The 12,700-nt window shown below is 50.3% G+C and overlaps 1 protein-coding gene across 1 annotated transcript in view; it reads left to right on the forward strand.

Annotated features, from left to right (window-relative positions):
- RERE (arginine-glutamic acid dipeptide repeats) overlaps window positions 1-12,700 on the forward strand; it is a 109,759-nt gene that overhangs the window by 23,516 nt on the left and 73,543 nt on the right. The window contains exons 3-5 of the mRNA XM_058818554.1: window positions 3,990-4,095; window positions 5,728-5,824; window positions 8,068-8,172. Coding sequence (XP_058674537.1) covers window positions 3,990-4,095; window positions 5,728-5,824; window positions 8,068-8,172 — 308 coding nt within the window. The remainder of the gene's footprint in view (window positions 1-3,989; window positions 4,096-5,727; window positions 5,825-8,067; window positions 8,173-12,700) is intronic.

Here is a 12,700-nt window from a genome sequence, read left to right on the forward strand (position 1 = left end):
TAATCAGTCAGCAGAAGTCAGTTGTGAAAAAAGCCCATATTGTTTTGTCAATAAATGACACTGTGCCCTGCACAGATCACAGGAACGGGCCCTCACCCTGCACACAGCAATATTTGCTCCCCCAGCAGCTCATTCTCAGCTCAGCTCACACTCAGTGCATCCTCTGATCCATCACCACAGCTTTCCCAGGGCTGCTCATTTCCTGCTCCATCAGTGCCCTCCATCAGCCCAATCACACCAACCACAGCCTGTGTGCCCAGAGCGGCCACCCAGGCTTGTTTCCATCAGGAAACCCCTGCAGATGGAGCATTAGACAGCAGCAGCAGGTTTGGGCTCTGCCTTGGCTCAGGGTGAGGGCACAGCCCTGCCTGGGCAGGGGCACGGAGGGTTAATGTGCTGTGCCCACATCACTGCTTTTATTTCACATTTGTGTTTCTTGCTGAACACTGACAATGCTGCTCTGTTTGCAGGGAGTAATTATGTGTTGCTATGCAGGCATCTGAATTAAATAATCAAGCTGCAAAAATAACATTCATTTGTAGTAATAACCTCTGCATTTCCAGGCTGGGTTTGCTTGGCTTACAAACAGCTGATCGGTTTTCTTAATTAATTAGCAAACAGCCTACAAAAAGATACCCTGAGAACGTTGGATTCCACGTGCTGCTGTGGAGAGGGAAGGGAAATAATCCTTGCTGTGTCTCCTTAGCTCCTGATTTCCAGATAGGTTCATTGTGCCCCCTCTGTGGGGAAAAAACCCCAAACCAGTGAATTTGAGTGGTCTTTATTGTTCCTTTTCTCTCTTTGACTATTAGTAAATGTCAGAATGGAGCGAGAGTGAGGAGGAGTGGTGTTTCATGTGGCAAACAGGTTGGGAATGGAGATGTTGTGTTCCTTGTCCTGTTTGTGTCCCTGGCATTGCTGTTGGTCTGTGCCCATCTGCCATGCCCAGCCCTTGGCACGCTGTTCCCAGAGCTGGCTGGGGCTGAGCCTGGCCCTGAACAGGGCAGGGTGTGATGGTTCCCCTGGCGAGCTGCAGGACATCTGTGCTGATGCTCACTGGGCTCTCACCGCTCTGGAGCCTCTGCAGGAGCTGTTCTGAAACTCTGCCTCCCCAGGGAAAACAGGCACCTTGGAACTGCCACCAATGCTGTGAAATCAGGACATCCCTGCTTTCTACAGACAATTTGCAGCATTATTTTTCCCCCTTCAAGGCAGAGGCTCATTTTAAATAGAAGTTGACCAGATGCTTGTGAACTGAGATGCTTTAATCCATTTACAGATCCCATCTAATTCTTGTTCAATGTCCAAAACTGATTCATGCTGTTTAAAAGGAACAAAACCCAAAATGTCAGCGAGAATAAAACCCCCAAATGAGCACTTTGTGAGCGCTGCAGCAAAAGACAATATTTTCATTAAAGGGGAGAATGTGGTTTTGCAGCACAGGGAATCATTCTGAGCTGACACAATGACACTTGAAATTTAAAGCTCTTGCCATGGCTGCACTTTCTGCAAGCCTGGCTTTGGCATGTGACTGTCTGCAGCTTTTCACATGTAAAGGTGTAAAAAAGGAAAAAAAAAAGTCACACTTTTAGGAGGGAGGGGACACTTCCTTTATGTGCACATGGTTTGGAAATACAGAGTCTGCCACAGGAGTGGGTGCCTTGACACCTCTGAGTGCAGCCTGCTTTGTAAATGACATGAGCATTTAGGAAGTTGGCTGGCAAAATAGCATGTCTAGGAATCTCTGTGCTGTGAGGGATGGAAATGTGAAAAGGGAGACTCTGACAGACATTTTGTGTTTTTAGCAAGATTGAAGCTTCAGGTTAAACCCCACAAAGTGCTCTGTGCTGGAGAGTGGGCACAGAAGAGGGGTTGTCATGGTGCAGCTGTTAAATGAATTGGACCAAAATGACCAAAATGGTATTTAGGAAGGAGATCAGCTCATCTTCCCCCCAAAGAACACCCAGAGAATTTGCAGAGGGATGCTGGGTTGATGTTTCCCATCATTGCTGTGAGCTCACCAAGAGAATTTATGAACTCCTAGTGAGAGGGTAACAGATTATTTACTCGGACTTTTTAGTCTCCAGAATTCAGAGAGACTGCCCATAAAAGCTGTGGTGCACAGAGCATTATTCCAGCAGAACAGCTGAGCCTGCAGCCCCAATTCCTGAGCAGCAGGCAGCAGAAATCAGAGCCTCTCACTCACCGTCCCTTTGATGTTTTCCCTGTTGGCTCTGATTGCAGCTGTGGTGTTTGAAAGGCTCCAGCCCAGGATGCTTGGAGGGTTTGGGATGTGCAGGTGGCTCAGCCTGGGATGCTCAGAGGGTTTGGGATGTGCAGGTGGCTCAGCCCAGGGATGCTCAGAGGGTTTGGGATGTGCAGGTGGCTCAGCCTGGGATGCTCAGAGGGTTTGGGATGTGCAGGTGGCTCAGCCCAGGGATGCTCAGAGGGTTTGGGATGTGCAGGTGGCTCAGCCCGGGATGCTCAGAGGGGATGGGGATGGTGGCTCAGTCTGGGATGCCTAGAGCAGTTTGGGAATGGGGAAGTGACTCAGCCTGGGGATGCTCGGAGGCTCTGGGGATGGGGATGTGGAGGTGGCTGAGCTGGGGATGCTCAGAGGCTTTGGAGATGGGGATGGTGGAGGTGGCTTGGTTCAGGGATGCTCAGAGGCTTTTGGGGATGCTCAGAAGCTTTGGGGATGGTGGAGATGGGTCAGCCTGGGATGCTCAGAGCAGTTTGAGGATGTGGAGGTGGCTCAGCCCAGGGATGCTCAGAGGCTCTGGGGATGGGGATGTAGAGGTGGCTGAGCTGGGGATGCTCAGAGGCTTTGGGGTGTGGAGGTGGCTCAGCCCAGGGATGCTCAGAGGCTCTGGGGATGGGGATGTAGAGGTGGCTGAGCTGGGGATGCTCAGAGGCTCTGGGGTGTGGAGGTGGCTCAGCCCAGGGATGCTCAGAGACTCTGGGGATGGGGATGTGGAGGTGGCTTGCTCCCAGCTTTCCTGGCACAATGCTGCCACTGGCAGTGGTGTGCCGGTACTACACAGCTCTGCTCAGGAAATGCCTTTCCCGGGAAGGTCTGCCTGTTGTTTATTCAGCAGGAAAGCTCTGACACCAGGCTGCTGCTGCTGCAGGGAGCCAGCAGACCCTGCCCGCAGCCCAGGGACCTGCAGGGCAGCCCCGAGTGGGTTTAGGAGCTCGGGAGCAGTCTCAGACTGCCCTAGGGGATTGCAGCCCAGAGGAAAACAAGGCTGCACTTGCCTCATGCCACAGGAATGTTCCCTTCCCTTCAGGCCTTTGTTGTTCTCTGTTTTGGAGCAGCGGGGAGAATTGCAGACCAGGGGTTTGGAGATGAACTGAGCAGAGTCTGTAGTGACTCCATCTAAAAGGTTTTTTTAAGTGGTGTTTATGCTTCAGTTTCCTTCTAAGAAGGAACAAATTGGTGGCTGGAGCCTCAGTGAAAAAAGAGCATTTGGGGAAGACAGTTTTGTGTAAATTTTGCTGTGAGGTTGATGAGCAGTCAGAGCCTGTAATTATTGTGATTGAAGTGCAGTATCCTATTCTTTTGTGTAATAAAGAACATCTATGATTATGTCTGGATCCATCTGTCCTTGGGGGAAAAAAATCTATTATCTCTTGGTTCCCACTGCTCAGAATGGTTGCACTGAATGCTGTTGCTGTGGGTATTCTTTTCTGCATGTTTGGCCATAAATACTTCTTATTTGTGGAAATCAGCAGCCTGCACGAGGCCAAAAATTGCAATCCTTTCCTGATCCCTGCCTCTTTCCCTGGGTTAATTAACATGAGTGAGTAGATTGGGGTTTGCTGGTCAGATGCAAAGACACAACTGATGCAGGGGGGTCTCCCTGCCTTTGTCTGGGCTGGAAATCAATCAGGCTGGAGAAATTCCTCCCTCTGGGTCTGACCTGGGGGTTTCCAGTGAGGGCTGGGGGCTGATTTCCTGTCAGTAACACCCCAGGGTTGTTTTCCAGAGCAAGAGGGACCATCTGCTGATGAACGTCAAGTGGTACTACCGCCAGTCCGAGGTGCCCGACTCGGTGTACCAGCACCTGGTGCAGGACAGGCACAACGAGAACGGTGAGTGGGGACAGCCTGCCCTGATCCTGGCTTTAACAGGGGCAGCCTGGCCTGATCCTGGCTTTAACAGAGCCAGCCTGCCCTGATCCTGGCTTTAACAGAGCCAGCGTGCCCCAGTCCAGGGTGCCCGACTCGGTGTACCAGCACCTGGTGCAGGACAGGCACAACGAGAACGGTGAGTGGGGACAGCCTGGCATGATCCTGGCTTTAACAGGGGCAGCCTGGCATGATCCTGGCTTTAACAGAGCCAGCCTGCCCTGCCCTGGCCCAGTCCCAGTTTAACAGAACACTTCTGCACAGGGATGTGGAACCAGGACATGGTGCTCTCTACCTGCCTGGTGTCACTGCTGTGTGTCCTGCTCCTGTAATCAGGACAATTCCAGGTGTGCTGGAAGTGTTTGGCTGCACTATTAATAATAATTAATAACAACAGCAACAACGTTAATAATAGCATGACAAAATGATTATCATTATGATGATGATTATTACTATTACCTCCTTGAAGGAGGATAGAAAAGCAAAATCACCCTGGATCCTTGGTAGACCTCAGGACACTGTGCTGATAATGAACTGAACACCAAATCATCTGCAGAAATTGGGGATCTCCTCTGGTTTGTGGTTCTGCCATGAACAGTGCCATGAGAGCTGAGTCTCTCCCAGTCGTGCTCCCTTGCAGTGAATATTCACTGTGATTAATATTGCAGTGAGGGATGCAACTGAAGCACTTGGAGCTGAGTTTCCCCTTTTCTCTTTGCAAAAACAAGTGTGATCTTGGCTTTCACAGGAGCAGAAGGAACTTTAGTACATATCCCAGTGTCATTTATCTCCTGCCTCCAGGGAAGACATAACATTTGCTTCTGTTCTTACCAGGAAATTTCCTTGAGGCAACTGTTAAAAATTCTGAAGATACTCCAAGGTGAACCGTGCTGATAAAAGTTGGTGATTGAAATGTGGAATGCAGCAACTTTCTGGTGCCTGACAGAACAAAGTTGAGCACACGCTCCCCTTACAAAGGACATTCTGTGTGTGCTTTTAGCAAGAGCTCCACAAATCTAACATTTCTGCTACTAATTTATTTGAAGCTTCTAACAATGAGATTACAGGCACAGTGTCAAAAAGGATTTTTGATAGCATGGCTGCTTTTATTGCAGTCTCCCGTGTGTGGAGAAGTATTTTTGTGTCTTCCTCAAAGGTATTAGAAAGAAGTAATGGAAAAAGTTGTCTTCCAGTTCCTTTGTTAGCACTCAGAATTTTCTGTGTTTGAACATGAATGTCAATATTTACCTCAAAGCCAGAGCTCTATGTCAGGATTTTGTTGCAGATTTGACATTAAATATGCACAGGAGCCCATACCTTATCCTGGAAACCAAACAGATCCATTTCCTTGGTTCCTCCCACCCGGGAGTGATGCTCCCAGTGGTCAGGAGGAGTCCCAGTGCCCTTGGAAGGCTTTTCCCTTCAGAACTCCTGGGAGAATTGATGGATGAGAATAGAAGTGATGTTCTTGCGCATTAATTCCCACAGCCCACCCGAGCAGAGTCTGCCCCCTCACAGTGCACCCGAGGAGCCCCTGGGGCCGTGCCCTGGTGGCCCAGCTGTGTGTCAGGGCTGTGCTGCTGTTTGTCTCTGCAGACTCGGGACGGGAGCTGGTGATCACCGACCCCGTGATCAAGAACCGCGAGCTCTTCATCTCCGACTACGTGGACACGTACCACGCTGCTGCCCTCAGGTGGGGACACCTGGGGACGGGCTGGGGACACCTGGGGCTGGGGACACCTGGGGACGGGCTGGGAACAGCCTGAGGATGGGCTGGGGCTGGGAGGACAGCCTGGGAATGGGCTGGGGTCATCCTGGGGACATCCTGGGGCTGGGGACACCTGGGGCTGGGGACACCTGGGGACAGTCTGGGGTCATCCTGGGGTCATCCTGGGGCTGGGGACACCTGGGGATGGGCTGGGGACAGTCTGGGGTCATCCTGGGGCTGGGCTGGGGACACCTGGGGGTGGGGACACCTGGGGTCATCCTGGGGTCATCCTGGGGCTGGGGACACCGGGGGATGGGCTGGGGACGGGTTGGGGCTGAGGACAGCCTTGGGGACACCTGGGGGTGGGCTGGGGTCAGCCTGGGGCTGGGACAGAGGTTCCTGAGGCCCTGTGGGGACAGCCAGGGGGGACAGAGGTTCCTGGGGTCACTGCCCCCCCAGCTCAGCTGTGCCCTCTCCCTGCAGTGCTGTGTTCTGTGCCCTGGTGCCGCAGGGAGCTGCAGCCCTGCAGGTTCCTCTCTGTGCCAGGCAGTCAGTCAGGAGCTGTTTGCCCTCCCTGCCAGCCCAGGGCATGCAGCACTGCCCTTCCCTAGAGCCTGCTGGCACGGGCCCCTCTCTGCTGAGCTGCACGAAAGGCTTGCTGTGGTGCTGTCCCTGTCACAGCCAGCCCAGGCTGACGGGATCCCAGCTGTGTGCCCTCACTGTGCCCTGCTGCCCTGGCACCCTCCAGGCTCTGGAGCTGCCCAGGCTGAGGGGACACCCTCACTGGAGCTGCTCCCAGAGCCCAGAGCCAGGCGTTATTTGTCAGCTGATTTTCAGCGTGCCAAACATGCATGGATATTGTCAAGATGCAAATTGAATAATCTCCCTGATAATGGTGCTCAGATGGTGTTTCACCACAGCCATCTGGAGACATATTTTTGTTCAGAGTCACTTTGCTGAAGCCACTTACTTCAAGACAAACTGGCTTCTGTTCTGGTGGGGGAAAGCCTTTGATTTACATATTAAACCTTCCTTATGAACTCAGAGCATTGCAGGGTGTGCTGGGAGCCTCTGCTGAGTCCCAGTATCACACCAGGAGCCGGGCTGCAAATCTGGAAATCAAGCACACAAACCCAGCTCTGTGGCTGCAGATTCCCTGGGGCTGCTCTGACTCCCCTGCCACATCCCCTCAGTGCTTTTTCCCTTTAAAGAAAAGATAGGAACGGAAAGATAAAAATGGAATTTCCGTGTGTGCCAAACAAAGTTGGGCAATAACCTGTGAGGGCAGAGGATGAGCAGAAGGATAATTGCACATGGTGTTCCTGCAGAGAACATGGGGGAGGCACAGTGTGTCGTGATGCATGAAAGGTTAACGTGAGATTCTAATTTATTATAATGCCAGATTATCTCTCTGCCCTCTGCAAACAAATGGACACACAGTGGATTGATGACAAACTGGGGAGTAAAAACCAGTGATTGTAACCAGCAATATTCTGCTCTAACCAATAGGAAAATTCAACTAGAGGGTAGTTGTAGATCTCTGTGGAAGTGTGTAATAAACATGATGTGCTTTTTACCTCTGGTGAATGCAGAACTCCTGGTCTGGAGTGCTGGGAGCAGGAGGTGCTGCTGCCATCCACAGAGACAATGCAGCTTAGCTGCAAAGTGCTTATTAGCTGCCAGGTCAATTACTGAAAGGAAGCCAAACCTCTTGCCCCAGAATACTTCTAAAATGTGAAATATCAAAAGGAACCCCCCTGCTCATTTTCTGTCTCTCTAAGTGGCTAAACTTGGGAAGCAGTGCCAGCCTGCAGGGAGGAAATGAGTGTGAGAGCAAGGCGGGCACTCAGGGTGTGTGGGGCCTCCCAGACCTTGCATTGGGGAATTTTGGAGGCTGTGACTGTGACTGTAGCAGCTTTGCACATTGGAGACCGTCAGCATTGCATCCAAGCTATTGTTGGTGGGGCTGGTGGTGTTTGGGCTCTGCTGGCTGGAGGAGAATCAATGAGAGTTTGCAGAGCAGCATCTGAGCCACCGTGACTGCACCTCCCTCCCTTTGCTCCGTGGGGAGAGCCCACACTTCTGTTAAAGGATTTCTGTATTTATGGTGTTTTGGACATTTATGGGAGCAGGGATGCCTGTGGCTTCTCCCCAGATTGCACTTCATTAAAGTAGCTGTTACTCAAGCTGGAATTCTAATGCCATTTTCTCCTTTTTCTTCCTTGCAGAGGGAAGTGCAACATCTCCCATTTCTCTGACATATTTGCTGCTAGAGAGTTCAAGGCACGAGTGGATTCATTTTTCTACATCCTGGGCTACAATCCAGAGACAAGGTAAGTGAAAATGGCTTTTAAACTCCACTTCACACTGACCTGAGCTGGTGTTCACTCAGAGGTTGGGCTCGATGATCCTGGAGGTCTTTTCCAACCTTAATTCTATGAAAATCACTCAGGGGAAGAAAGGTTCAAACCCAGCTGGCAGGAGGCTGGGCTGCAAGGGATGCAAGGGACAAGCTGCAGATTTCTGGCTGTGTGTTTTATACAGGAGAAAAATAAGAGCAGAAAATAAAACTGTGCAGTGAGTCCTGATATCCAGGTGCACCTCTGGGTAAATAATGTGCTGCTTCTTGGAAATATGGAAGTTTTGTAAAACTTGCAAACTTCAGCAGGAATTCTTGGCTGTCTTGTTGGCTGAATGTGCACCCTTGAAAATACCTCTAAAAGTCGTTTGCATATTCTAGTCAGCAAAGTTGAAATTTAGACACTTCTAGGAAATCAAATGGAAAGTTTTTAAGTGTGGAAATTCCTGCTTTCATGTGTAAATGACTGTCCAGGGTCCCTATCAGGAATTTCTGGTTTATGCCTCGATGGCTAGAACAGAGAGAGGCACAGAAAGGATTTTTTGGGTCAGTTCATACCTGAGGAAGGTGTGTCCATGCTCTGGTTTGTTCAGCCAGCCTGGGCAGCTCTGGGGGAAAGCTCAGTCCAGGCTGTGGCTTGGTTATTTTCTGCATTTATGGGATTCTCTAGCACAGAAAATGCCCCACAGGTGCCAGCCTTGAGGAGTTTGCTGTTCAGGGGGTATTTCCATGAGTGAGAGATGAAGAATTTGGCTCAGGTCTGTGCCCACTGAGGGGAATTGTTCTTTGAACACAATCAGCTGTGCTCCTTGATTTCCAGAGATATCCTGGAGAGAAGTCTCATTTGAACTGGGGTTAGATAAGCATGTAAATAATAAATATTTCAATTGTTGTGTGGTGGATTTACCGTTCCTAAAGCAGATCTGGATCTTTGTGCTCCAGGGCATTGCCAGCCACTGAGTGCCTGCAGTTAGGAGGAGCTCCCTGAGTGGTGTTTATTATGGAATTGCCTCTCAATGAGGCTCCCTTGCCTCACTCTGAGGTGTCCTAGGCTGTCTGGGTGGGCTGGGCTGCCGAAACTCCCTCCCTCAGGCATTTCCCTGTCTCTGGGAATTCATGGTGCTGAGCCCTGGGGATATCCCAAATTCAAACGCCTAAAATGCTTCTGGAACATCACTGGTGTCTTCTTCTGAGTGGTCCTCGAGGCAAGGCTTGGGGAGCTTTGCATTGGTGAGGTTTTCATGGATGAAATTTTTATGGATGAGGTTTTCCTGGATGAGGTTTTAATTGATAAGGTTTTCCAGGTGAGGTTTTCATTGGTGGGATTTTCCTGGTGAGGATTTTGTGGTGCCCCTCTCTATGTTCAGCGCCCTCCCTGACCCCTGTGCTTGTCCCTGTGTTTCAGTTTGGGGTTGCGGTGTTGGTGTTGGTGCCTAAGGGATGATTTCTCTGTGAAATGGCATTTTTGGTGGTGTCTGTGTGGTTTTAAACCCATTTTCTGGGTAGAGGAGCTGTTAGTTCTTCCAGCTCTCAGAGGATGACTGAGCCTGAAAGGATCAATGAAAGGACAGAGCAGAGCACTTAGTGATCAGCTAATTACTCCAATTAGCCAGCTCTGCAAGGTCGCTTTTTCTTCATTTGGTTGCAGCCAGGTTTCTTTTTTTTGAGCTGTGTTTTGGTGCTCGTGGCTGGCTGCGAGTTTCTGCTGCTGCATTTCCTCTGCTGTGGGAAGTGAAAGTGTTTGGGTACATTTCATTGCAGGCTATGGGGGTTTGTCGGTTCCATCTTCCCTTGATCTGAAAGTGTTTGGGTACATTTCATTGCAGGCTATGGGGGTTTGTCAGTTCCATCTTCCCTTGATCTGAAAGTGTTTGGGTACATTTCATTGCAGGCTGTTGGGGTTTGTCAGTTCCATCTTCCCTTGATCTGAAAGTGTTTGGGTACATTTCATTGCAGGCTATGGGGGTTTGTCGGTTCCATCTTCCCTTGATCTGAAAGTGTTTGGGTACATTTCATTGCAGGCTATGGGGGTTTGTCAGTTCCATCTTCCCTTGATCTGAAAGTGTTTGGGTACATTTCATTGCAGGCTATGGGGGTTTGTCAGTTCCATCTTCCCTTGGTCTGAGAGTGTTTGGGTACATTTCATTGCAGGCTATGGGGGTTTGTCGGTTCCATCTTCCCTTGGTCTGAGAATGTTTTGGGTACATTTCATTGCAGGCTGTTGGGGTTTGTCAGTCCCATCTTCCCCTTGATCTGAAAGTGTTTTGGGTACATTTCAGGGCAGGCTATGGGGGTTTGTCGGTTCCATCTTCCCCTTGCTCTGCTTTCCTATGGAGGTGTTTTGGTTCCATGGAGGGTGAGAGGCACCCCTGGTTGTGTGAAATTGTTGTAATAAAGGCTCTGAAGGCTGCAGTGAGCCTGCTGGGGCAATGTGGGGTGGGACCCCAACAATTCCAAACTGGGCACTGTGTGTGCAAGGGGATTTCTGCCTTGGGCATTCTGGCCTCGCCATGGGATGCTCAGAAACTTCTGCTGCACTCTCAGATGCAGCTCAGCATGTTTGGGGTCTATTTTAGTGTGTTTATGTTTGCAAAGAAGCTATTTTTGTGCGTTTGTATTTGCAAAATAAGTTGAAAAAACCCCAGAGTGCAGAAACATCCCCAGCACTGGGGAGGATGTGTAGGATGAGACTCTTTTGTTCTTGGAGGACTCAGAGCTCCAGGAAAGGTTGTTTTGTCCTTTCCGTGCTGTTTGAAACTTGTGATACACAAGGAAATTGTGTATCCACCCCTGCTACAATGAACATTCCTCACCGGATTGTTACAAGAAAATGAAGGATTTTTCTGGAGCCTGATCTGTTTTGCTTACTCTGTATTTCAAAATACAATATTTGGGGAACTTTTTATCCTTCTTTGGCCTCATGGTAGGTGGAGGCATCTCGGAAACTGGAGAACAGAGGCATGTGTCCCAATTAAAACTGTGTGTGCTGGAGGGGACATTGCCTTCGTGTAAATGGGTACCTAAGAGCATGTTTGGAATCACCCAATAAATAGAAGGGTTAGAGATGCAGCTGGTGCAGGAAGTTCAGGCAGGGAGAATCAAGCCTGGCTCCTCGGGTGCCAAAGAATAATAGCCCTTAAATGGGAAAAGAATATTCCTTAAATGGGAGAAGAATATTCTTTAAATGGGAGAATACTATGTGCCTCGCAGATCCTGGCTGAATTTATCAGCGGATCCCTGGCTCTATTCCCGGATCCCCTCTGCATTTATTGGCAGATCCCCACTGTATTTATTTACGGATCCCCGCTGTATTTATCAGAGGATCTCCAGCTGTACCAGGGGATCCCGGGCTGTATTTATTTACAGATCCCCACTGTATTTATTTACAGATCCCTGCTGTATTTATTTATGGATCCCTGGCTGTATTTATCAGCAGATCCCTGGCTGTATTTATCAGCGGATCCCCGCTGTATTTATTCACGGATCCCCAGCTGTTTTTTACGGATCCCCGCTGTATTTATTTACGGATCTCCACTGTATTTATTCGCGGATCCGCGGCTGTATTTATTCACGTATCCCCGGCTGTATTTATCAGTAGATCCCTGACTGTTTTTACGGATCCTGATTGTGTTTATCAGCAGATCCCCGGCTGTTTTTGCGGATCCCCTGCTGTATTTCCAGATCCCCTCTCTATTTATCAGCGGATCCCGGCTGTAATTCCAGATTCCCTCTGTATTTATTCACGGATTCCCGGCTGTATTTACAGATCCCCGCTGTATTTGTCAGCAGATCCCCCCTGTATTTATTCACGTATCCCTGGCTGTTTTTGCGGATCCCCTCTGTATTTATTCACGGATCCCCGGCTGTTTTTGCGGATCCCCATGGTATTTATTCACGTATCCCCGGCTGTATTTGCGGATCCCCTCGGTATTTATTCAGGTATCCCCGGCTGTTTTTGCGGATCCCCGCTGTATTTACCCGCGGATCCCCGGCTGTTTTTGCGGATCCCCCCGGTATTTATTCACGGATCCCCGGCTGTTTTTGCGGATCCCCGCTGTATTTATTCACGGATCCCCGCTGTATTTACCCGCGGATCCCCGCTGTATTTACCCGCGGATCCCCGGCTGTTTTTGCGGATCCCCCCTGTATTTATTCACGTATCCCCGGCTGTTTTTGCGGATCCCCCCTGTATTTATTCACGGATCCCCGACTGTTTTTGCGGATCCCCGGCTGTATTTACCCGCGGATCCCCGCTGTATTTATTCACGGATCCCCGCTGTATTTACCCGCGGATCCCCGCTGTATTTACCCGCGGATCCCCGCTGTATTTACCCGCGGATCCCCGCTGTATTTACCCGCGGATCCCCGCTGTATTTACGGCCCCGCCGTATTCGCGGCCGGAGCAGCGGCGGCGTGCGGAGCCGTTCCGGAGGGAGGAGGAGGAGGAGGAAGGAGGGAGGGTCACAGCACATGCTCAGTGCCGCCGGTCCGAGGGCGAAGTT

The sequence above is a fragment of the Ammospiza caudacuta genome, chromosome 22 (genome assembly GCF_027887145.1).
Source record: "Ammospiza caudacuta isolate bAmmCau1 chromosome 22, bAmmCau1.pri, whole genome shotgun sequence".
NCBI lineage: Eukaryota > Metazoa > Chordata > Aves > Passeriformes > Passerellidae > Ammospiza > Ammospiza caudacuta.